The 27,483-nt window shown below is 36.6% G+C and overlaps 1 protein-coding gene across 2 annotated transcripts in view; it reads left to right on the top strand.

Annotated features, from left to right (window-relative positions):
- The first annotated feature begins 555 nt into the window (after positions 1–555).
- Positions 556–27,483, top strand: part of MYOF (myoferlin) — a 155,842-nt gene continuing 128,914 nt past the window's right edge. For both annotated transcript variants that reach the window (XM_031956078.1, XM_031956077.1), the window contains exon 1: positions 556–785. In XM_031956078.1, the coding sequence (XP_031811938.1) occupies positions 698–785 (88 nt within the window). In that variant the 5' untranslated portion in view covers positions 556–697. The remainder of the gene's footprint in view (positions 786–27,483) is intronic.

The raw sequence follows: 27,483 nt of genomic DNA, 5'->3' as shown, positions 1-27,483 counted from the left end.
CTTATATTAGCAATTATGCCTAATCAAAGACTACTTGGTATATAAAACCCCAGATATTTAAGCTTAAAATCTTGTACTCTACGGCAATTCCCAAGTCCTGCAGAAGGGGGAGCCTCTTGCTTAATTTTGAACCCTGTAAGTAGATACCTTATGGGTGTGAGAGGGGAGAAAGGTACAGTTAATTTAACGGCTCCATGGCTAATCAAAGTTAAAGACCTTTCTCTCCAAAACTCGGGCACCTCCAAGCTATGGTGTATCTCTAGCTACCTTCTGCTTCAGGAACTGCTGCGGAAGGAATCAAACAGTAGCATCATTATCCAGTTCTTTCCACATTATTCATTGACCCTAAATCTATTTCAGTTCTCTATAGGACACGTTAATATTTTTAGTTGGAGTTTAAGAGGTTTCACTTCTGTCTTTCCGGATTTCACAAGGTATTACTACTGCCAGTTTCTGAGTAAGAATGGGGTTTGGGGGGTGTCGGTTTTCAGATTGCCTGTGGTAAATAATCTGACAGAGATCCACCCATTTGACTTTTTTTTAATTCCACTTCTCCCCTCCTCCCCTTCATTGTAAGCAAATCATTCCCTGCCTTCTTTGCTCAGCTACTTCTCCGAGGAGTCGCAAGTCCTGATGCGGCACTACCTTCCCAAACTTCATTTTCCTAATTTAGCAGCTTATTGCAAGTCCAGCAACCATGCTTCGGGTCATTGTGGAGTCTGCGAGTGACATCCCTAAAGGGAAATTTGGGAAACCGGATCCAATTGTCTCGGTTATTTTTAGGGGTAAGACAACTTTATTTCTTAGTTCCAGGATCATGTTTGGATTTTGATATTCTGCAATTTCTCCGATATAGTTAGTTGTTTCATGATTTTGATAATAAGGTGATTGTTCTGCTTGCAAAGACTGTGATCAGTGGGCTCTTGTTACCTGTATAAAAGAGGAAATGGACTTGATTATCTTGGATGCTCTCTCCTCTCCCCTCCTTCCCTCCTCCCTTCCCCCTCAGTCTGCGGAGACTTAACCCAAGAACTGAAATTTGAGCCTCCGGGGGAAAAATGATTGCTTTGCTTTTTAAAGGAACACAGTGACTTATCTATTCCGGGTTCTGTTATTAAAAAGTCTGTAGAGGTTTTAGTGGCAAATTTCAAAAGTTTTATACATAATTCCTTCTGTCAACCATAAACCTGTTTTAAAAAGTAGTCAACTGTTCGAGCAACTCATGCTCACCAATATAATTTCATGGTGGTAAATCCTCTTGCTGTTGTATTTTTGGCGATGAAAAATGGGGGTCGTAGGATCATAGCTCAAGAGCTAGAGGGGAGATCAGAAATCCTCCTCACCTTCATTATAGATGAGGAAACTGAGGCTCAGAGAGATTAAAAAAAAAAAAAAAACTTGCCCAAGGCCACATAATTAGTATATAGAAAAGTCAGGGTTAGAAGCAAATCAAAGGATCAAAAACCTCCCCCTTTTTAAATGTTTATTTATTTATTTATTTATACAAATGAGGCAACTATGTCCTAGAGAGGTTAAATGGCTTAAATAGGCCCACGAAGAGTAAATGTCTGAGGGGGATTTTGAGCCCAGATGTTCCTTTTTCCTCTAGCTATTTGTGGGTTAGTTAACTGCTATTATTTTTCTCGGCTTTTTGATGTTTTTCTTTCTAGGTGGGAGCTAACTTTTTGGGGTTTGAGGGATTGCTTGTTAAGTTCTTAATTATTCGAGGGGTTTCTTTATTGGAAAGATTCCTGTGCTACTGGTGAAAGGATGAGTGGCTGGGAGAGATCAGATTCGTCTCACTTTCCTCCTGACTTGGTGTGACCTTGGGAGGATGTTAGCCCCTCCAGGTTGTGGATTCCTCACTTATTAAATGAAAGGGTTGGAATATCTAAGATCTCTTCCAGTTCTAAACTTCTATGAATGTTTGAGAAAGTTATTATTTTTTTTCTTAAACTCCTCTCTCTGATGTTGGTGTTTGACATAGCTGAAAGTCAGTTTTTAAGTTTTTAGGGACTGACCATTGGCCATTTGCAAACACAGACACTAGATACCATAATAATTAGAGGGTAAAGGGTGAGAGGTGAAAGGTGAAGGCAAAGAATAGAAACCTAAGCCTATTCTTCTCCAGGAATGAATTTTCTTCTTTCCTTTGTGGATCTTCGGGCCTTTTCTTTTCCTCTTCCCTCCCAGGTCCAATGCAGTTCCATTTAATTCAGTCAGCTTCTTGTGGTTGTTGGTATCAACATTATTATTACCAGATTGAAGAGACATTTTTTCCTATTGTATTCAGGGCTCTTATGTGAGAGGCAGCATGGCATAGTTAGAGACCAGGCCATGAAAATGGGAAGATGTGTCAGACTAGGTGCATGGCTTGGGGCAAGTCAATTAACCTCTTACTGCTCTATGCAATTAAGGTGATAAATTGAAGAATAGGGTTGGTTTGCCTTGGTACATGGAGTTTCAATCTCAGGTTCAATAAAAAAAAAAAAAAGTATGTGGAAAAGGAGTGGGGAAGGTAACATTATGTTAGTATTATCGTCTAGAGAATAGTTGGAACCTCTTGCTAAAATATGACTAAGGAATCAGGTATGACTCTCACTTAAAAACAACACACACCTATATAATGCCTTATTATTACAAAGTACCTTATAAAAATTACCTATTTTAGTTATGATAGGGGCACAGATCTTAGAGCTTAAAAGAATCTCAGAGGCCATTTTGATCAACCCCAAATTTAATGTCAGTGGTCCTCAGTTACCTAGTCTAGAGAGTTTTTGGCAAAAACAGAAAACAGGTTTGGGGAGGAGAGAATGTGAAAAATGATTTACCCATAGTTAATCTGTCCTCCGACACTGTGTGACACTGGAAAAATCACATAATTATTTGTCTCAGTTTCCTCAACTGTAAAACAAGCTGGAGAAGGAAATGGCAAAACCTCTCCATATCTTTGGCAAGAAAACCTCAAGTAGGGTCACCAAGAGTCAAACACAACTCAACGACAATCGAGCTCGTAGGTGGCAGAACCAACACGATAGTTGTTTTTAAGTATGTGGAGGATTATCTTATGGAAGAGGAATTAGACTGTGCCCTGGGGAAGACACTGTGCGGTATGGTTGGGTGGACAGGGAGAGAATGGGAGAGAAGGGAAACCATGGATCAGCTCCTGGGGAGAAAGTGTGCTGCCCCCACTATCAGTGTGCTGGACTAAAGTCTCATTCTCCTTGACTACTCATCTATAGGGAGAAAGAAAGGAAAAGACTAAGGGATCTCTAAGATCTCTTGCAGTTCTGGCATTCTATGATTCTATAAAAGTAATCTATTTTTTGAAATCCTAAAGAATCCTAGGTTCCCCTAAGCATTTGTGCATTATATTCATGTATGTGCATAATGTATAAAGATGCCTTTACCCAGAACTGAAATTTAGAAACTACTTGGATGAAATTTGGCAAAGCATGAAAATTACAAGGGAATTACAAAATAGAGCATGTCTGACTTATTGATAGTTAAGATTCAAGACTATTATGGAAAAATGACTTGGTTCCTTTAATGAGTATGAGTTAATCTAAGGCTCTCGATGTACAAAACCAAGTGCTGAAAGAGAAATTGAAGATTTCTGTTAAAAAAGCACAGACCACCTAAATGGCCACTCTGGATTGGCATTTCACTCCATTCTCTTTTTTTCAAACATTGTCCTTGTAAATTGAGGTACAGATCCTAAGGAATCTGGATTTCTTTCCCTAAAGGAAAGAAGACCTTGGATACCCTTTTTCTCAAAAGGGAAGTATATCTGAGAGAGATTTACAAGGCCTATGAAATTAAGAGTGATCTTTATTAGCAGGTATAACTTGATCATGTGGAGCAGACAGCCTTATGCTGAAACAGCTCAATTTGGGAAAACAAGGACATGCTTTATATTATTTTCAGACAAAGGAAGGTCAGGGGAAAGGATGTGTCTCTGGCATGAAGAGAAGGGGAGTGGCAAAAAGCAGAAAAGTGTGAGGAATTCCAGGTGCAAGGACTGTGATTTTTTGGTAAGTCAAACAGAAAGAACCCAGGCAGTTCAAGGCTCGAATATAAACAACAGGATAGGAAGATGTCTCTGAAAGTCCCATAAAAGTAGGATGTTTTGGGAATCCAAGATTAACTGATAGGTTGGGTGGTTGTCTTTCATTCCTGAAGAGGACCAAAATGACGGCATTATGTTGGAGTCAAGTTACCGGGTATCTAACTTTGACTCTTCAGACCCATACAGGCTTGGAATGCTCTCTCACAAATAATCCATATGAACATTTGGGGTGGAGACGTCTCTAAATTTGTGCATCTTGTGTTTCTTTGGAGCCACTGCAATTTTGTTTTGCTTATAGAATATCTTCTTTAACGAGGGCACGCCATGCTGGGCAGCTCTTTGTCAGCATCTCCCACATCATGCTGTCAACTCCAGACTTTTTCAGTGAGACCTTGAGATGATGGAGACAGAGATGATCTCTGCTGACCCTCTTAGTGCTTGTTCATTTTCTTTTTATTTCACTTAACAGATAGAACCTTTGACGATTCTTGTATCTCCTTCACCCCTAACTAGTTGAATGGCTTTGGGCAGGTTCTTTAAAGGATCAGAGAATCACAGATCTGTCACTGGAAGAAGAGGTATTAGACTTCCTACCAAACTGAAGGTCTGTGGAGTTGTTATGTTGACCTCATTGTTGGATGCCTGTGGAACCTGGACAGCGTACCAGTACCGTGCCAGGAAACTGCATTGCTTCCATTTGAATTGTCTCAGGAAGATTCTGAAGATCGCCTGGCAAGATAAGATATCAGATACTGAGGTCCTTTCTCAAGCTAAACTGCCAAGCGTTCCAACTCTGTTAGAGAGAGCACAACTCTAATGGGCTGGCCACATTTTTCCAATGCCAAGCTTATGCTTTTGTATATGAATTGGACTAGTTGGCCACTGGGGTTCTTTCTAACTCTCACATTCTATGATTCTGTGATCTTGCACTGTGTCCCTCAAATAGTTATGGTGAAAGTAACATTGTAAATTGCTGAACACCACAAAAGGGAAAAAACTTCATCACCTCTAAGTGGGAATAATAATTCCTCATTGGCCTACAGCTCAGAAGCTGCCTGAAGAATCTTCTTAAGTTCTGTGATTCATCAACAGAAAGCTTTGATTTGCTTTCTGTATGCAAAATGATGTATGTCTAAAGAGTTGTATGCTATTATAAAAATGGAAATTTCCTCAACTGAACACATTTCTTTCATTTAGGGGTGAGGTACAAGCAGAGTCTGTAAGGATTCTTTTTCTGATCAAGTTTCTATGACTGGCAGAGTTGGACATGAGTGACAACTTGCCATGGTTTGTGAAGGCATTCTCTCAAGCAATAGGGAACCACATTTAAGTTCTCTGCCATTTAAGAGAACCATATCGCTGACAGGACCCAGACACAGTTTTCCCAATCAGCTGGCCACTCTTTTCACTTTTAGTGCTGTGATTATCCAAAGAATTTCTGGGATTTGTTTTGATTTGACTTAAGTCTCTTTGAGCATTTGCAACAGATTATCTCTGCTCTGGTTCTGTCTGCTTCCTCTGGCCGGTAACTTCCTACCCTTTTCTAAAACTTCCATATACTTCATGTTGGAAAATTTCTCGTCTTATGACTGAACATGTGGGGCCTCAGTGGTTAATACAGAACTGTCCTTCCCTATGATATCAGAGATGGAAAGCAGTCAGGCCTGCCTGATACAGAACTTACGTACTCTTTATATAATCCTGAGTTAGTTGTCTTGGTTTGGAGGTGATGAAGGATTCAGGTGACTTGTACATCAGCTACAAGGAGTGATGAGAAGTGGCAAAACTTAACATGTCTAGTTTGTGGCAGCCCTTTTCATAGTGGCTAGAAACTGGAAAATGAATGGATGCCCATCACTTGGAGAATGGTTGGGTAAATTGTGGTATATGAATGTTATGGAATATTATTGTTCTGTAAGAAATGACCAACAGGATGATTTCAGAAAGGCCTGGGGAGACTTACATGAACTGATGCTAAGTGATACAAGCAGAACCAGGAGATCATTATATACTTCGACAACAATACTATATGAAGATCAATTCTGATGGACATGGCTCTCTTCTACAATGAGAGGATCCAAATCAGTTTTAATTGATCAGTAATGAACAGAACCAGCTACACCTAGAGAAAGAACCCTGGGAAATGTAGTATGGATCACAACATAACATTTCTACTCTTTCTGTTACTGTTTGCTTGCATTTTTGTTTTTTTCTTTTCAGGTTATTTTTACCTTTTTTATAAATCTGATCTTTCCTGAGCAACAAGATAACTGTATAAATAAATATGTATACACATATTGTATTTTAACATACACTTTAACTTATTTAACATGTATGGGACTACCTGCCATCTAGGGGAGGGAGTGGAAAGAAGGAGGGGGAAAGTTGGAACAGAAGTTTTTGCAAGGGTCAGTGTTGAAAAATTACCCATGCATATGTTTTGTATATAAAAAGCTATAAAAAAAAAAAAAAAAACCTTAGACATGTCTAGTCAAAATCATCACTGTTATTTACCTCTCTTCTTCTTAAAGACCTCCCCCACACACATATGGTATTCTTAATTGTCTCTGCCTTACTTTTGTCTCCTGTTAGGCCTCTGTCCTTCCTTTGTGTGAGTTTAAAATGTACTGTCATAAAAGCCCACGGCTTTATAAATTCATTAGCTGCCTGATTTTTTCGAAGTCCCATTTAAGTCTCCAAGTTTAGTTTGTAAGTAAGTCAAATCTTAGGATGAAAGGGAAAAAAAGGATCTCCTGAGAGTGTTACTGTTGTGGCATATTAAATACTTTTAAAAGCAACAGGATTTAACCTACTGAGTCATTAATACCACTTCCTGGAATTGGGAGTTTGGAGACTTTCCATCCAAATGGCCCAACCCTACTTAAACTTAGCCTATTTCAGAAGTCCAGTACATAGAGACTTAGTGTGCCAGCTCCTAGCTATTTGTAAAAATGGAGCGCCTTTTAATTAGTTGACTTTGTATTCTCCGTAATATGAAGCCCCTACTCTCAGCCTCTGGGTATTGTTATTTTTTTCCCCTTTTTGATGATATTGGATAAGTTTTGAGATTCATCTTCTTGCCCGTCTTTGATATTTTTATTCATTGATGGTTACAGAATCTGAAAGCTTCAAGGGATTTTAGAGATTATCTCATTCAATTTGATAGGGAAGGAAATTGAAGCCCTAAAAGATTGTCTATTGAGGGAAGTCAGGTAAGAAGTTAAGTGACAGAGCCAAAGTGAGAACTAGTCTTCCAATTTATAGAGCGAAGTCCTTCTTATTACACCACACTGCCTCAAGCATTGTTTCACTATTCTCCAGAACAATTAACATATTGTTGACAATGAATTTGCATTTTATTTTTTCACCTAGTAAACTTCTATTTTTTTCGACTATATTTTGATAGAGTATCAACAACTGACACCTGTTTTTACATAATTTTCATTTCTAAATACAGGATGCCCCCCAAAAGTCTTTTTATTTATCAAAGTGTGAAATTGCACTAAAACTTTTTGAGATACTTTCTATATCCTTTTCTCCTTTTCTTACCCAGTGAACCATCTCTAATAATAAATAATAAAAGAGAAAGAAGGGGGGAAAAAGAAAGCAGTTTTATAACCAATCTATCAATTGAATCAGATGGAAACCCAATGAGGAGAGGGAGATAAATTTTTCATCCTATTTTCAGGTCCAAATTTGGTCACTGTAATTAGACTGTGTTGAAGTTATTGTTTTGATATTCTTTTCAGCTACGTTGTGATGGTTATTGTATATGTTTTCTACTCACATCACTTTATATATATTAATATGTCTTAATGTTTCTCTGTGTTCTTAATATTTCTTAATTTTTACAGTGCAGTTATATTACACTATATTCATGTACTACAATTTACTGAAACCTTTCTCTCACCTCTTTGGGCTACATCAATAGGATCTCTGGCTCAAAGGGAATGGACTTTTTGATCACTGGTTTAGCATGGCTCATAATTTCTTTCCAGAATGCTTTATACAGTTCACAACTCTACTAATCTTATATTGATAAGCCTGTCTTTCCACAACTCTTTTAACATTGATCCTTTTGTCATCTCTGAATATCTTTTTAAAAATTATATAATAATTAGACTGGAAAGGGAATTAAGAAACTTTTTTTTTCCTTTTGTCCCAAGCCCTGAAAAGTTAGGTGACTTGAACTACAAAGGGTTATATCTCTCCCTTTATCTACTCAAGTTACGTCTATTTAAGACACCATTATAGAATCTTGAATGTGGAAGGATCCTGAAAGGAAATTTAAACAACCTCTCAGTTTTCAGACAGTATCATACTTAGATCTGTTTTTGTTGTTGATCAGTTATTTTTCACTTGTGCCTGACTCTTTGGGCCCCTATTTGGGATTTTCTTGGCAAAGGTCCTCAAGGAGTTTTCCAGTTCCTTCTCCAACTCATTTTCAAATGAGGAAACTAAAGCAAACAAGGTTAAGTAACTTTCAAAGGGTCATATAGATAGTAAACATCTGAGGCTGGATTTGAACTCAGGTCCTCCTCAGGGTCGGCTTTCTATGCACTGTACCACCTAGTTGCCCCAAACCTGCTATGTATTCAGTTATATTTAACAAAAGGTATATTCTTGGACTTTCCTAGCACTTATCCCTAAAGGCTAACAGATGAATAGAGTATTAGCATTCTTTTAAATTTTATTTATTTTTGATTTGTTTATTTTGAAATGGGGATCTGCCACCAGCTGAGCTTCCCTGGCAAAAGGGTAATTCCTTTTGTGTATGTGCTACTACTTTTGGCTGTAGTATTTCTCTGAGTTCTGATTCTGGATTTGAGAGCATTAAAAAGAACAACATGAAATTGTGCCTATGTATTTTTTAAAAATTTGGTTGGATGCTTTAAATTTTATGTCATGCAGATAATATAACAAACCAATCATTTCAAAAATTCCTACTATTATGACAGACCTGGTATGAGCAGTGGAGTAACCTTTCTAATTTGAGGAGGGGAAGGATAGGTTTTCTATCAAAGATATTTTCCTCATTTCTTGTCAGTTTTTGAAGTTTCATCAATGGAAACTCCTCCCTTTGGTTCTTAAAGATCTCTCTCTCTCTCTCTCTCTCTCTCTCTCTCTCTCTCTCTGTGTGTGTGTGTGTGTGTGTGTGTGTGCGCGCGCGCGCGCGCGCGTGTGTGTGTCTCCCCTCTTTTTTGATGATCTTATCAGCTCCCATGGGTTCAATCATGAATTCAATGAAGATGACTCTAAGAACAACTGTATATTTAATGCCATCTCTCTCCTAAACCTCAGTCCCACATCACTAAATGCCTACTGGACATTTCTAATGGCATGATCTATTGGTGTATAAAACTCAAAATGGCCAAAACAGAACTCATTATCCTTCCATAAATCTATCCTTTCCGCTAACTTTCCTATTTCTGTCCAGGGCACCAACATCTTTGCATTTATCCAGGCTTTACCAACCTCAGTTATCTTCTCCAACTCCCACCACCATATCCCCTTTGTTCTGATATTCTGAGGTCAAATCTTGTTGATTTTATTATTAACATTATTAACATCTGTTGCCCTTTCTCTACTCACAAGAGTGAACAAAGAGTTCAGCCCTTTACCTCTTCTTGCTTGGATTACTGCAATACTCTTTCCCCTCAAAATGATATTTCTGAAGTGTTTATCTGACCATATTGCTCCTATATACTCAAAGTGCAAAAAGCTCCCTGTTTTCTTTAAGATAAAATACAGACTTGGCATTTAAACCCCATACACAGTCTGACTCAAGCCTATCTTTCCAGGCTTATTATATGTTATACCTCTTCATGCATTCTCCCTAAACATTCACTTTCTTACAATATGCTCCCATCTTCTGCCTCTGAACAGGTTGCCCAGAATTCGTGGAATATACTCTTTCCTTGCTTCTGCCTTTTAGGTTTTTTAGTCTTCTTAGAATTCAAAAGTTCCTTCAGCTTAAGTTAAGGCCTTTCCTGATTGGGATTCTCCCTACTTCTTCTCCCCCGACCAAGTTGCTGGTACCTTACTTCTAAAATTATCTTTATTAACTTTGCATATGTTTTTGGATTTATTTATATGTGTATTTGTAATTTCTCCACAGTAGAATATAAACTCCTTGAGGGCAAAGACTGTTTCTTTTTAATTTTTAAAGTTTTAGTTTTATTTCCCCAGTTACATGTAACACAAAATTTTTTGGTTATACATGTACATTCATTTTTACGTATTTCCATATGAATTATTTTGAAAGAGAAAAATCAGAACAAAAAGGAAAAACCACAAGAAAAAAAACAAGAAATAAAAAAGTAAACATAACCTGTATTGATTTATGTTTAGTTTCCATAATTTGCTCTCTGGACGTAAATGGTTTTTTCCATTCAAAGTTTATTGAGATTGCCTTGGATCACTGAATTGCTGAGAAGAATCAAGTCTGCCATAGTTGATCATCCATACAATCTTGCTGTTGCTGCGTACAATGTATTCCTGGTTCTGTTTGTCTCGCTCAGCATCAGTTCATATAAGTCTTCCCAGGATTTTCTAAAATCAGCCTGTTTATTATTTCTTATAAAACAGTGATATTCCATTACATTAATCTACCATAACTTATTCAGTCATTCCCTAATTTGATGGGCAACTACTCATTTTCCAATTCTTTGTCACTACAAAAAGAGCTGTTATAAACATTTTTGTACATATGGACTATTTTACAAGGACTGTTTAAAAAAACCAATCAAATACTTTTTGTACCTAAAGCCTAGCATAGTGTTTCTTATATCAGATGCTTTAAAAAATACTTCTTGAGGAGAACATTTTACACAATAACAGTAACATTGTACAATGATCAACTATGATACACTTAGCTCTTATCAGCAATGAAATGATCCAATAGAATTCCAAGGGACTCATGATGGAAAATGCTGAAAACATCCAGAGAAAGAACAATGGAGTTTGAATGCAGATCGAAGCATACTATTTACATTTCCCCTCTTTAGTTCTGTTTCTTTTTTTACAACATGACTATTGTGAAAATATGTTTAACATGATTCCACATGTATAATCTATATCAGATTGCTTACCATCTTGGGGAAGGGTGAGTGGAATGAAGGATAAAAGTCTGAAACTCAAAATCTTATTTTAAAATGAATGTTGAAAATTATCTTTACATGTAATTAGAAAAATAAAATACTATTTACAAAAAATAAAAAAAATTGTTTTGTGGCAAAATATTTGTTGAATGAACAGATGAATACACTATTAAAATACAAATAGGAGGGATAACATCATAGGATTTCTCAGTTAAGATCTTTTCAGTAATTAGTTGATGATGGAGAATATAATGTTGTCAAATTTAAACTCAAAGAGATCTGAGTTTAAGGACTAAGTTGTCCACTTATTGGCAATGTCACCTTGGGCAAATTCTTAAATTTCTCTGATTTCCTTATCCATAAAATAGAAATTATAATGTTTGGATCTTCTACCTCATTGGGCTGTTGTGCTGATCAGTCAATCAAAAAGCATTTGGAGATGGAGATCTTTGTAAGATTAAAACATGAATTACATGAATGTTAGCTATTACTATAATCAGTTCATTGAAATCACAAGCAATGGACAACTTAACCTTAGGTATAAGGGAGGCAAATTAGAGACCAGGAGAGGAGAGGACTCTGCAGGTATAAACCCACCAAAAGCAACAAAGTGATGGGACAAGATTGTTATTTTATCAATTCAGTTCAATCTCTCAAAGGTTTATTAAACATCTATGATGTAGGTGCCACTGGGGATAGAAAGAAAAAAAGAAGAATGGTCTCTGCCCTTAAGAAGCCAAGTTTGTATTGAGAGGATACAGATTGCATATTGATAATTATGTTATTACTTGATTATATTACCATTAGTAGTTGATAAGGTAATAATGGGATCAATGGTAAAGATAAGGGAAGCTTAGAAGGAGGCAGCACTTGAGCCAAACTTGAAGAAAAGTGAGGATGCTGGAAGGCAGATATGAAAAGGGAATGATCAATGGATCCATGACTTTATTTTGGGTTGTCCAAATGATGTATATTTAATCAGTTATCTAAATCTAAGGGGGTATATTTTTAATTAATATATCTTTAAGAATCTATGGTTTCTGAGCAGTTAAGTGGTATAGTGGATAGAGCACTGGTTCTGGAATCAGGAGGATCTGAGTTCAAATCCAGCCTCAGACACATACACAAGTCACTTAGCTCCATCCAGTTGCCTCAATTTAAAAAAATAATTAATAAAAAAAGAATCTGTGGTTCCAATTATTCCTTTGAACTTAAGGCAATGTAGTAAGCTTAATACTTTCTGTCCCCTCCATCATCAAGGGCTGACCTGGTGGGAATTTTCTCTCTAGTTTTTCTAAGCAGTTAACATGTGCAAAAACCTATGTACCATAAACAATGTTCATGCGGATTAAGCCACAAACTATGAAGATACTATAGAAGTTCAGACTTTTGTGGGACCTGTGACCAATGGAATATTTATTGTGGGCCATACAAAATTATCAACTTATAGAACTCAAGCAATGGGAGGTTGCTGTACCTAGCTTTCAGTTCATCAATTTCTGAGGGTGGTTGTGCAAATGATTTTGCAGTCTGAATGCATACTTACCCACCCTTGCATCTAATCCATCCTCCTTTTAATTGCTTAATATGATCTTCCTAAAGTGAAGGCCCCATTCAATAAATTCTCAAGGCACCTGTTACTTCCTATTACTTTCAAGCTAAATATACTGTCTTTTAAAGTTCTTCATAATCTAAACCCTTCCTACCTTTCAAGTTTTTTTGCACCATATTCCAATGCGCACACTCTGCCATATAGGACCACTGATCTCCTTGCTCTTTTTGACACTAGACTGGGCAACTTTCACTTAGAAAGCTCTCCCATCTCATCTCTGCCTGTTAGCATCTCTGGCGTTCTTCAAGCCTCAGCTAAAGACACATCCTCTACAACTCAGCTTCTTAAACTGTGATTCATAACCCCATATGGGGTCTCCTAAATGAGTGTGAGGTCATGAAATTATGATTTATTATCAATAAATGTTTGATTTGGATGCCCTATTTTATATACCTAAATACCTGGTGTCATGTAAATATTTCTTGGTTGAAAAGGTGTGGCAAGTGGAAAAAATTTAAGAGGCCATGCTCTATGAGAAGCTTTTCCCAGGCTTCTTTAACCTTAGTGCCTTCCTTCTGAGACAACCCCAATTTATCTAATATGTATCTCATTTTTACATATTTGTTTGCATGTTTTCTCCTCCATTAGTCTGTGAGCTCCTTGAGACCCAGAAATGATTTTGTTTTTTCTTTATAGCTCCAGCCTGATTAGCTGATTCTTGGTACTTAGTAGGCACTTAATTGATTTGGCTTAATTTTAGTAAAAAACAACAACAACCTTGGAGGCAGTGTTCCAACATGTGCTTCTATAGGAACTAATTTTATTATATCAAGGTCCATATTAAGGACAATATTAAGATCTATATTAAGAAAAATTACTTTTCACTTAAAAGAGAGTAAGTTGAGCAGTGTATGGGGTCATGGTCCTAAATTCTGATTGGTAAATCTATAAATCAGCATACTCTTAGCAGCATAGTGAGAGCAAAAGCTAGAAATAAATTCGATGGTAGCCACACAGAATAGGCACTTTATTAGCATTTTTGCCCCTGAAACATGGCACAGACCTACAGGAAAAGTGTGAAACAGCCCAACAAGTGGCTGTCAGTGCTATCTGGTAGTAACACTTGGATCAGCTAGGAGGCAGTGATTGGGAATAAAGCAGAATAGGCAGTGTCTTAAGGTCTGTCCTGAATATTCCTAGATACATAGTATGTTGGAGTACAAAGTATATTATATTTGGAATCATAGGATCTGAGTTTGAATCAGGACTCTTTTCCTTGCTACCAGAATGATATTGGGAAGCTCACTTTCCTAATTTATAAAATGAGACAAATCTAAAGGATTCCTAAAGGGCCTTTAAATTTGAAATCCTATGATCTTATAACTCAAGAAGACCTGGGCAGTCAGGTTTGTTTCTCCATCTAGTGTCCCTCTGATTCTGATGTAACTGGTTCCACTACGTAATGTGCTACTGCAAGTAGGGGTTAGGAGGGAGAAAAGGGGCATAAAAGAGAGAAGAGGAGAAGAAAATGATCTCAGTTTTTGTTACTTGTAGATTCTGGGTGTCACCAAGCTGTCCAAGTAAAGATATCTTAGAGTCAGTTGAAGTAGAATAAGAGGGTTAGTAATTTGCCACATTCTGCCCCAAAAGTTTAATTCATTTCATGGTGGTAGTAGTGTGTATGTGTATGTATGTGTGTTCTCATCTCAGAGTAAGGGAGCAAAGATTAGGAGTTCATATTTCTTTTTAATTAAGTAGGGTTTGGTGAGATCAGCCTGCTGTTTTACTGATTTTTTGACTTGTTACACGGTGATGTGTACATAGGCCTCATTTACTTCTCCACTGTGGCATCAAAAAGCTGTGACCAAAGAAATGCCAGTCTATAAAACTGGTCTGTTTCTTCCTTTTTATCAAAATGATTAAATTGCCCAGTAGTGTTCATTGTTGTGTGTGGATCCAATCTGTAAAAAAAGAACATTAACCAGGACTGAAAAAATCCTTTCAGTATCTTTCAAGATGCAGGTTTGCCACAGGATAATAAAATTCCCTTATGCTATGTTTGACTTTAGGCTGGAGCTTGAGATTGCCAATGAACTAGTTCTTTATTAGAGAAATGGAGTCATTTTATTAGTGTCTACGAAAATCATACAATAAAATCTTAATGATGGCAAAGAACTGGAAGTTGAAGGGATGATCATTTATTGGAGATTGGCTGAATAAATTGTAATATGTGATTATGATGGAATACTGCTGTTGTAATGGGCTGAGGCTTGAGTTGATTGCACTGAGGTCCCAAGCACGTGAGGCTAAATAGTAATTGGACTATACCCTATTAATATATATGATTGGATGAAGAATGGCCCCCGCCCACTCTCTGTGCAAGTCCTGATGTGTTGTATAGGAAATGATGATTTTGGTGGGTGGAGGCAGAGAGACAGGAAGAGAAGCTGGGAGAGATTGGGCCTGGGTTCCCTGCTTGTAGCTGCTGGTCGTGTGGCTGTTGGTCTAGCTAGCTTCTTGACTCAGCTGCACACATTGCTATCGCCGATTCCCTTCCACCTCTGATCTTTCTTCACTGAGAATAAAGATTGACAATTTTCCCCTAACCTGAATTCCTGACTCCAGCTGATTTTAAAATACGTGGTCTTCACATGCTGTTATAAGAAATAATAAACAAGTTGGCTTTAAAAAAAAAAAAGTATAAATGCATGAAATAATGCAGAGTGAAATGAGCTGAGTCAAGAGGATATTGTATAAAGTAAATGCAATATTCATCAAAGAATAACTGTGAATGACTAAGCTATTCTGAGTAATCTTAATATTCAAATAAACTATTAAGGACTTATGAAGGAAAATGCCATCCACCTTCAGAGAAAGAATTGATCTATGGAAGTATATATTATATGGTTGTATACACACACATATATCAGATATTGGTCTTCTCTAATGTAGGGTTGAAAGGGAGAGAAATAATTTGGAACTCAAAACATAAACAAAATATCTTTAAAAATCAAATGCAATTTATCATTTGGTTAGCAACCTAGCCATCCTGTACTATTGGTTGAAAGGCTATAACATGTTATTTCATTCTTAGACAATGTGTCCTTGAAAAACTGAGTCCTAATTTTAAAAATTTAGTGTAAGACTATCTCATTGGAACGGGTCTGAAAAAGTTTTAGGATGTCTCTTCCAGGGCAGGTCTTCTAGAAAGCAGGATTTCTGAGGATGATGCTACTTTTTATTGTTCTTCAGTTCTCTGATGATTTTTTTATTTTTACAATCTGATTTCCTCAGAGCTAAGAATTCCTGATATGCTATGGGGACCTCTTCTACCAAAGTAGATTGCATTCCATTTATAATTAAGAAACTATATACTAGGAAATTTTGACTGAGCACCTAGAGGTACATAGACTTGTCCAAAGTCACTCAGAGGAGCCTATAGCTAGTAAGTCTTTAAGATGAGATGTCAATTTGGGTCTTCCTGACTCTAAGCCTAGCATTCTATATACTGGAATACCATGCTGACAGTTGTCACAGTACAACTTTTAAATTAAGAAATTCTCTCCACAGTCATCATTGTATACTCTTCTCCCTCCTCCTTTCTCTTCATCTGCTTGCATCCTCCACACTCCTGTCCCCTTCTGTCTAACATTGGCTACTGCCACACAAGGTTAATATGACCCACTGATCTGGTCAAATCAAAAAGTGGAAAAAATAAATCAAGTTGATTAGAATTTTATAAGAACATACAAAGGGATATCTTCTTTCAAATTCAATTCAATTCAGCAAACACAATGTAATTTACAATACAATTTATTATATACCTATAGGTATATAATATATAAGGCATTGGGAATAGACCTTGTTTTCAAGAAATTTCCAATTTAATGAGGGAAGGAAGTGTGCAAATAATTATAATACAAATGACAACAATATAACTGTAAACCCATGTGAAGTGCAATGAGAAATTTGAGGAAGGAGAGATTGTGGCATAGTAGAAAGAGCCATCGGTGCCAATCTAGTCTTGCTATTTGTATAATCTCAGTCATTTACTCTTTCTAGATCTCAGGATATTTTTTTTTCTTTCAGTAAAATACAAGAGTGGGGAAGAGTACAGCATTGAATTTGATGATCTTGAAGGTTTTTTCCAGCTATAAATACTTTGAGCCTATTATGTTTCAGCTGAGGAAGGGAAGAGAGATGAACAAGGGCCCTTAAGAAAGGGAGGAACTTCAACAGATGGTAATGGGGGAAGGGAGCCCATTGAAAGCAGGAAAGACAAAGAAGTCTGATCTGGTTAGAGGGTATAGTTGTTATTAGTCATGTTTGACTCTTTGTGATCCTATTTGAGATTTTCTTGGCAAAAATACTAGACTAGTTTGTCATGTCTTTCTTCAGTTCATTTTACAGATGAGGAAACTGAAGCAAACAGGATTAATGACTTGCCCAGGGTCACATAACTACTAAGTATCTAAGCAAGATTTGAACTCAGGAAGCAACAACCTAACTATAGGTTCTATTCATCACCTAGCTGCTCACAAAATGCATAGTACATAAAAGGTAATAAGGATGGAGGGGAATATTGGAGTTAAACTATAAAGAGTCTTGAATTCCAAGATCAGAAGTTCAGGTTATTTATCAGTGAGGTAATGTAGAGCCACTAAAGATTTTTATTTTTTTTTTAATTTGTATTAGTGAAATGATTTGGTCAGATTGGTGCTATTAGGAGAAATGACTATGTGAAACAGCTGTATGGAGGACAGATTGGAAAGAGGAAAGACTGGAGGCAGGCAGATCAGTAATGAAGTTATTATAATATTCTAGATAGTCAAAGATGACTGCAGTAGGAGTGCAGAGGAGGAGACAAACGTAAGAGATGTTTAGGAGATAGAAGAGTAGGATTTGGCAGCTGATTGCATGTGGGTGGTGGGGTGAAGAGTCAAAAATAACTCCCAAGATTATGAACTTGGGTGTGTGGGAGGATGGTGGGGGCATAACCCACAGAAAGTTGTTGGAAGGAGAATTAGGGCTACAAGAGAAGGAATATGAGTACAGCTTTGGACTTGTGGAGCATCAGATGCTGATGGGATATCCAAGTGGAGATCTATGATAAGATGTAGATCTTATCTGGGGGATAAGTTAAGAGTAAATGTGTAGATTTGAAAGTCATCTGCATAGAGTAATAACTGAAGCCATCAGAATGTAATAGAAATAAGAAAAAGGGAGCCAAATTCAGAACCTTGTAATACACATACCTTTAATGGGAGGGAAGAGCCAACAAAAGAAGTTAGGAAGTACTTAGAGAGGAGAACAAGAATTCACTGTTATGCAATTTGAGGGAGAAGTGGGTTAGAATTAGTGGTGTTCAGGAGCACACCAACTCTCTAACCAATCGAACTGATGGTTAAATTTTCAGCATGTATATTACCAAAAATAATCTAACTACAAATCAGGGATTGATTCAATGTTTTGTTGATTGTCTAGACCTTAAAAAAACATTAATAATGCAAACTGAAGGCTGGTTGTTAAACATTTAATAACACATCCTGAATTGCTCCACAAACATTGTTTGAGCTGAACTGGAGCTTGGGAGGAGACTCAGAGAATAAAATCTTTTCCAGGCTGGAAAACTGGTGATTGACATAATAACAATAACAACAACAACAACAACAACAACAATAATAATAATAATAATAATTTGTTGTTCAGCCATTCAGTTGTATCCTATTCTTCATGTTCCCTTCGGTCCTCTACTATCTCTGGAAATCTCTCCAAGCTTTTATTCATTGTTTCCAGGATACTATCTATTTATTTCATCCTCTGCTGTCCTTTTCTCATTTTGCCTTCAGTCTTTCCTAGCATCAAGGTCTTTACCTTGATAAGAATAAATAAGGCCCTGTCTTATTATGTGGCCAAAGTACTTAATATTCAGCTTCAGTATTTGTCCTTCCAATGAATAGTCACAGTTAATTTCTTTCAGTATTGACTGATTTGATTTCTTTACTGTCCTAGGGACCCTCAAAATTTTTCTCCAGCACCACAATTCCAAAATTTCAATTCTTTGGAGCTTAACCTTCTTTATAATACCACTCACAGCAGAACCAGAAGATCATTATAATACTTCAACAACAGTACTATATGATGATCAATTCTGATGGATGTGGCCCTCTTCAACAATGAAGATGAACCAATTCAGTTCCAATAGAGCAGTAATGAACTAAACCAGCTACACCCAGGGAAAGAACTCTGGGAGATGACTATGAACGACTACATAGAATTCCCAGTCCCTCTATTTTTGTCTGCCTGCATTTTTGATTTCCTTCAGTATTGACTGATTTGATCTCTTTACTGTCCTAGGGACCCTCAAAATTTTTCTCCAGCACTACAATTCCAAAATTTCAATTCTTTGGAGCTTAACCTTCTTTATAATACCACTCACAGCAGGACCAGAAGATCATTATAATACTTCAACAACAGTACTATATGATGATCAATTCTGATGGATGTGGCCCTCTTCAACAATGAAGATGAACCAAATCAGTTCCAATAGAGCAGTAATGAACTAAACCAGCTACACCCAGGGAAAGAACTCTGGGAGATGACTATGAACTACTACATAGAATTCCCAATCCCTCTATTTTTGTCTGCCTGCATTTTTGATTTCCTTCACAGGCTCTATTTCAAAATTCGACTCTTTTTATACAGCAAATTAACTGTTTGGACATGTATACATATATTGTATTTAACTTATACTTTAACATATTTAACATGTATTGGTCAATCGAGGGGAAGGGGTGGGAGGAAGGAGGGAAAAAGTTGGAACAAAAGCATTTGCAACCGTCAATGCTGAAAAATTACCTGTGCATATATCTTGTAAATAAAAAACTATTAAAAAAAACAATACCACTTACAGTCATATATTACTAGTGGAAAAATTATAGCTTTGACTATATGACTTTTGTCAGCAAGGTGATATCTCTGCTTTCTGTTATGCTCTCCAGATTTGCCAAAGCTTTCCTTCCAAAATGCAAGAGATTTTTCAATTTCATGGCTGCAGTTGCATTTTCCAGGGTTCTTTGAATCTAAGAATATAAAATCTGACACTGCTTCCCCCTATTTTCCAGAAAGTGATAGGACCAGATGTCATGATCTTAGTGGTTTTTTTGAAATGTTAAGCTTCAAACCAAATTTTACATTCTCCTTTATTAAGAGGCTTCTTAATTTGGGTTCATAATAATAGTGATGATGATAATAAAACTATCATTTATATAGTACCTTAAGGTTTAAAAAATACTTTTCATGGATTCTTTCACTTGAACTTCATAATAATCCCTGGTAAGAAGTTCAGCATGAGGAGCCAGCAAAAAACAGAAAAGACATAAAAATAAGGTCAAAGTTGTAGAAGGTTAGAACTCTGAAAAGGTGTGCTTGAATCTAGAACAGAAGAGTATTTAAGGCTAAGTATCCACTCAGTGTGAGATAATGGTTCTATAAACATATACTTAGATGATATGGTTATATGATGACTCTCCTCAGGATTGGCGCCTGCTGAATGTGGTGTGGTGAGGTAATTGTAGGGAAGGATTGGAGGGCCAAGGGAGAGAGTCAGAGTCTTTCTGCCACAGCATACTCAGCAGGGAAGACTTCAGACTTCAAACTCCAGAGTCTAAGATCCATCTTTGATAAGCCACATGGCAGTTTGCCTGCCTCCTTCACTTCTCCTCCTAAAGACCAGGACTTTGACTGATCCTGACTGACTGATCCTGAGGCCCTCCAGAGAGCTGGCCCGGACATTACAAAAATCATTAATGTCATTGGAGAGATCTTTTTCAATAGAAGGATAGAAATGGAAGGCAGATTGGATTGAATTGAGAATGGAGTGAGAGGCAGCAAGTGTAGAATACTTTTTCTAAAAGCAATTTATAGTCTTAGAAACTTGACTACTAGAATGGTTATATAGTTCATGAATGGTTATATGATTTCCCCAAGATCAACTAGTTAGGCTTAACAATAATATTTGGGGGCAGCTAGGTGGCGTGATGGATAGAGCACTAACCCTGAAGTCAAGAGGACTGAGTTCAAATCTGGCCTCAGACACTTAACATTTCTTAGCTATGTGACCCTGGGCAAGTCACTTTACCCCAATTTCCTCAGCTAAAATAATAATAATAATAATAATAATAATATTTGAATGCAGGTCTTCTTGGCTTTAGAGACTAGATCTATATCCACCAAGCCATGCTGTCTCTCATTTTATATACACAATACATATGAATATATGTATGTATAAAATACATACATATATAATATAGACATATATACATATAGTGTTATACATACACATATTTATTTATTTATTTATTACAGGGTAGAATATGATCAGGGAAAACTTATAAACATATTTCTTCATCTTATATTTTTTTTCTATTCATTCCTATTCTCCCAGGCCATCAACCCTGGTCTGACCCAAATTTTCTCCTTTAAATATCTAACATATTTTATTCATTCAACTATATAGTCTTCCATCTCTGAATTTCTTGCCTTCTCATACTTATATTATTCAAGTATTGTCAATTCTTAACTCCTAGAGTCAGTTTTTTTACTTATACCCATGAGTTGATGAATATTTCTAGTAAAAATTTCATAAAAGTGAATTGACTGGGACTACTACAAATCATGCTGGACTACAGGACAGCCTATTATGATTCTGTTTGACTCTTATGTTCCTAATGGCCTTTTCAAACTTTTCTCCTCAAGTACCCTAAGTCTTTCTCAAGAGAATCTTTCCTATTTTCTTGAGAAAATTGAGGTCCTTTAATGCACACTCTCTATTCTATACCTCAAAATCTGTCTACATCTTTACTTATCCTCTGATATGCCATCTCTGATGAAGCCATAGCATTTCTCATTGCCAAAGTCTGTGTATCCCATATGGCTCTGTCCTGAGCTGTTCTTATCTCTTAACACTCTTTCCCTTGGGGATTTAATCTCTTCCTTATGGATCAATTTTTCCCTCTACACACATGGCTGCTAAAACCATATATTCAACTAGAACTGAATTCTAGTCCCACTTGTTGGACAGCACCACCTGGTTATGTCAAATTCAGTATGTCCAAGAAAGACTAATTGTTTTATTTCTTGCAGTATTCTCCTCTAAGCTCCCCTGTTTATATCTACAAAATCGTAGATTTAAATCTATAAGGAAGAGAATTCATATCAATCCCTTCATTTTATAAATGAGGAAACAGTCTCTTGTTTGGAGCCAAATTCATTCTTTGTAATCTCACAGTATCTATTTTTGTTTGTTTTATAGCAATCATTCTTTCCTACACTGCTATAGTCAATGTATCCATCATTTTCATTGTTCTACTTATTTCATTCTTCATTATTTTACATAAGTCTTTCCGGGTTTCTCTGCATTCCCCATATTTTTTGTTTCTTACAGCACTACAGTGCTCCATTACATTAATGTGTCACAAGATGTTTATCCATTAACCAATCAATGGTCTTCTACTTTGTTTCTAATTCTTTGCTACCATAAAAAGTGCTACTGTAAATATTTTAGTGGGCTATATGTTGAACTTTTGTCAATGACTTTTGTGAGTATTTGCATAGCAGTGAAATCTCTGGGTTGAAGGGTAAATGCATTTTAGCTACTTTATTTGTATAATTTCAAAGTGCTTCCTGGAATGATTGTATAAATTTATAACTCTATCAACAGTGCTTAACCAATACATTAATTTGATTGCATTCATTTATTCATGTTTATGATGAAGTCTTTACCATCTAAAAAATCTTTCTCTAACTAGATCTCTCCTCTTTTCACTAGTCTCCAGAGTACATTAAAAAAACTAATCTACAGTATTTCCTAAAAGATGCTGGATTTGGAACAGACAGCTTTGGTTTCTTACCTTTGTTTCTATCCAACTTTGTGGATAAGATACTTAATTTCTTGTTTTCTGAGAGATAAAACAATCATAATCATAATCATAATCCTACTTCTACTTCTACTACCTGCCTCATAGGATAATTGTAAGAAAAATCCTTTGTGAATGACAGAGCACTGCAAAAATCTGAGTTGTGACTGGCAACTCCTCTGCTGATGAGTGGTATTTTTTTTCAGTACCTCAATGGTGGTATGAGATCAACTCTGGCTCCTCACTGACTGCCAGTGGAGGTTGAAATTTGGTGACCAAGTGGCAAGTCTGTAGGACCAACCTACTTAAGTCCAGAGAGACTCATTACCAGGGGGCAGCTGGATTTCAGCTGCAGAAATATTTGAAGAGGGGCAGCTAGGTGGCACATGGATAGGATGCCAGACCTGGAGTTAGGAAGACTTTCCATCACATGTTCAAATCCAGCCTCAGACACTATGTGTCTAGCTATGTGACGCTGGGCAAATCATCTAACCCTCTTTGTCTCAGTTCTTCATCTGTAAAATGAAGTAGAGAAAGAAATGGCAAACCTACCCAGTGTCTTTGCCAGAAAGAAAATGGCAAACCTCTTCAGTATCTTTGCCAAGAAAACTCCAAATGATGTTGCGAAGAGTCAGACATGACTAAAATGATTGAATGGAAGAATATTTGAAGACCACATATCAATCTATGGATGGGTGGTGATTTGTATCTGTAGAGGGACTATGAACAGAAGGGATCATGGATTCCTGAGTCTAAGTATTATAATGAAGTTTCATTTCATTAGATCCATTTCTTACAGTTAAGGAAACAGGCATGGAACATTTAAGTCATATATTCCAAATTACCCAGATTGTTTTTTTTTTAAATAATAGCTTTTTATTTTCAAAATATATGAAAAGATAGTTTCATGCAACCCTTGCAAAACCCTGTGTTCCAATTTTTTTCCTCCCATTCTTCCCTCCCCCCACTCTTCTCTTAGATAGCAGGTAATCAATATAGGTTAAATATGTGCAATTTTTCTAAACATATTTTTACAATTATTATGCTGCACAAGAAAAATCAGATTAAAAAGGGAAAAAATGAGGGAAAAAAGCAAGCAAACAACAATAAAAAGAGTGAAAATACTATGTTGTGATGCACACTCAAGTTCCCACAGTCCTCTTTCTGGATGCAGATGGCTCTCTCCATCACAGGTTTATTGTAATTGGCCTGAATCACCTCACTGTTGAAAAGTGCCACATCCATCAGAATTGATCATTGGATAGTCTTGTTGTTGCTGTGTACAACGTTCTCTTGGTTCTACTTACTTCACTTAGCATCACTTCATGTAAGTCTCTCTAGCCCTCTCTGAAATCATCCTGCTGATCATTTCTTATAGAACAATAATATTCCTTAACATTCATATACCATAACTTAATTCAACCATTCCCCAACTGATGGGCATCCACTATTTCCAGTTTCTTGCCAGTGCAAATATTCTTGCACATGTGGTCTTTTTTATGATCTTTCCTTTTTAATGATCTTTTTGGGATGCAGACTTAGTAGAGACACTACTAGATCAAAGGGTATGTGTAATGTTCTTCTCTAAAATATAATGTTCTCTGGGAGCAGGTTTCCTTGGGGTCTCTGGAGGCAGCCTTCGTTTCAGTTCAGTATAATCACCCCAAATGCAGCTGTGAGTTAAAGTCCAAATCCTTTACTGTCTCTTTCCAAGTCTTGTCTCCTTCCTTGGACCCAGTTAGCTTTCTTAGAGGCCTATTTCTCTCCTTGGTTCCGAGAGCTCCTGTTGCTAGTCATTTGCGTCTGCCAGCTTTAGCCTCCAGTCAGCACAAAGGTAGAAAATGGAATGAATCTGTCTCAGCCTCAGAAAGCTTCTAGTGGGCTTGTCCTCCTGGCTCTGAGAGAGCTCCTCCTTATATACTCCACACTGAGTATACACCAATTATAATATCACTAGGAAACCATTATTTGTTGTAGGAAACCATGTATTTGTTGATGCTGAACTATATTTAACCACTGTCTCCTCAATTCCACTTAATTAGTACCTTGTAAGAATCCTAACAGATATTTACTGTTTGATAGCCCTTTGGGCGTAGTTCCAAATTGCTCTCCAGAATGGTTGTATCCATTCACAGTTCCACCAACAATGTATTAGTGTCCCAGTTTTCCCACATCCCTTCCAACATTTATCATTACCTTTTCCTGTCATTTTATCCAGTCTTAGAGGTATGTAGTGGTACCTCAGAGTTGTCTTTTTTTCTGATCAATAATGATTTAGAGCATTTTTTCATATTTCTAGAAATAGTTTTAATTTCTTCATCTGAAAATTGTCTCTTCATATCCTTTCACCAGTTATCAATTGGAGAATGGCTTGTATTGTTATAAATTTGAGATAATTCTCTATGTAATTTAGAAATGAGGCCTTTATTAGAACTCTAGAATATAAAAATTTTCCCCCTGTTTTCTGCTTCCCTTCTAATCTTGTTTGGATTGGTTTTATTTGTACAAAAATTTCATAACATACTCTAGTTCTTCTTTGGCCATAAATTCCTTCCTTCTTCACAGATCTGAGAGGTAGATTATCCTTTGTTTTTCTAATTTGCTTATAGTATCTACTCCTTATGTCTAAATCATGAATCCATTTTGACCTCATCTTGGTATATGGTCTTAAGTATTGGTAATTGTCTAGTTTCTGCCATTATTTTCCAGTTTTCCCAGAAATTTTTGTCAAATAGTGAGTTCTTATCCCAGAAACTGGGGTTTGGCGGCTTATCACTAAATTACTAACACTAAATTACTATATTTATTGGTTATAGAATCACCAAGCTTGTTAGGCATGAGTCTGAAGCTACAAGTTTAGGTTTCCTAATTTGTAGCATTGTGCTTTTGGGAAAGATGCTGCTTGTCCTGATCTTAAGTATGTTCTATACTTGAGAAATCAGAAATCAAGTAAGTCTGTGGAGCTTGGACATCACCAATACACATTGGGATCATCTTAGGTCCTGTAGCAGTAGATTAAGGAAAGGGATATTTTCTGATAAAGAGAGTTTCCATGAAGTACTATTTTTTGTTTTTTAACATAGGACATTTTCTAAAGTCAGCAAGACTTAAAGTGATAGGGAATTGATGTGGTAAAATCACCCTCCTGCTCTCCTTGGTGTTCCAGTTTATCAGTGCTATCAATTACAGTTTTTTAAAAAAAAGGACCAAACAGTACCATGTTGTATTTCATTAGCCGCTCAGCCAAAGTTCCCTTCCTGAACTCGTTTGACAACATCACCCTTTGGTGATCAAAAAACAACTGTTTATGCCAGTTTGTTCTGAATTTCTCAAAGTGCTTCTAGAGATTAGAAAGCATTATGTTTCTTTTCCTCTTGGAACCAAAGGGCAACCTGTTTTCCTGGGGTCCAGGTGATAGAAGGGCTTCTTTCAATTCTTTTTCTGCAGTCTCTCCACCAACCTGGGCTGGGAAGTGTGGAAAGATATTCCTTTGGGCAGTTGCCAATCAAAGATGGAAGGACTCATGCCAAATGAACCCAGGCTGTTGTATTGAAGAGGTGGAGAAGAAGTAGTGGGTCAACTGAAACATATGACTTATAGACACTTAAATGTTAGGTTAGCTCACTCCTTGCAGTTTCCTAGCCCAGGGAATTGCAGCCAAGGATAGGTATTTTGTATAATATTTTTGCAGAGAAAGAGAACCTCTATCTCATTTCATTTTAATTTTTCAACAACAAAATTAATTTGGGAGAAATTTTCTTCCTGCCTACAAAATATCAAGTCTATAGTAACTTTATTGAATTGGACAAAAATAAAAGATTTGAATTGTCCATTCTGCCTCTCAAATTCCTAGTAACAACTCACATTTTTATAGCATTCATAGGTTTACCCATCTCTTTTCCTCAGAAGAATGCTGTAAAACTAGTAGCATTAATCCCTATTTTAGAGAGAATGAAATGTAAATGATTCTCTCAGCCAGTAAATACCAGAACCAGAATTTGGATACAGGTTTTCCAATTCCAAGTCCAAAGTTCTTTCTGTCATAGTAATATGGATGTGTACATAGTGAGGACTCAAAATCGTGGTTCCCCCTTCTCACAAGCCTGTTTCAACAAGGCTCAACAAATAAAACAGATCAAATTTTTGATTTAACATATTTGCTTGTACTCTTGTGAGCCCTCAGATTGCTAAGCATCCATGAATTTCTTTAACTTCCTCATAAGTAGTTAAACAGATTGTCTCCTATCTAAACTACAGAGACAATGAATAGTCTAGTCATGCAGGTATGCTTGGCAAATTGGCGTGATCATATTTTTAAGATCTGGGAAAGATCCTGGTTGGTAGATGACTGGCCTTGACAATCAATTCTATTGCTACCCTTACAGGAAAGAAAGAATAGTTCTGGGTAAGATAATCAGAAAATAGAGAATGCCCTAGAAAATAACTTATTTCAGTCCTGAATGTGCTCTAAGTTTGAACTATTTATTATTTTCTGTGTGGAAACTGTTTCATTCCTTTCCATAGAAAGAAAGCCATCTTAATAAATTTGGAGTGAGGAATAGAAGAGAGAGCTTCCTGTAATTTAATCTAATGTTTTTAGTCTGCAACTTCTGACCTTTTAAAGAAAACACAAGTGGAATTGAATAGCTAAATAATAAAAATATGTGACCCTATAACCGCTGATAAGAAAATAATTCTTAAACTTTTGAGGGGCTTGACTTATTTATATGTGAGTCTAGACTTTCAATGAAAATATAATATATATATATATATTATTCAAATTAAAAATCAAAATAATCAAGACTAACCTTCTAAGGGTGGGATTGAAGTGCCTTTCTCCTGACC

The sequence above is a fragment of the Sarcophilus harrisii genome, chromosome 2, assembly GCF_902635505.1.
Source record: "Sarcophilus harrisii chromosome 2, mSarHar1.11, whole genome shotgun sequence".
NCBI classification, from domain to species: domain Eukaryota; kingdom Metazoa; phylum Chordata; class Mammalia; order Dasyuromorphia; family Dasyuridae; genus Sarcophilus; species Sarcophilus harrisii.
This window is presented reverse-complemented; position numbering and strand designations above follow the sequence as displayed.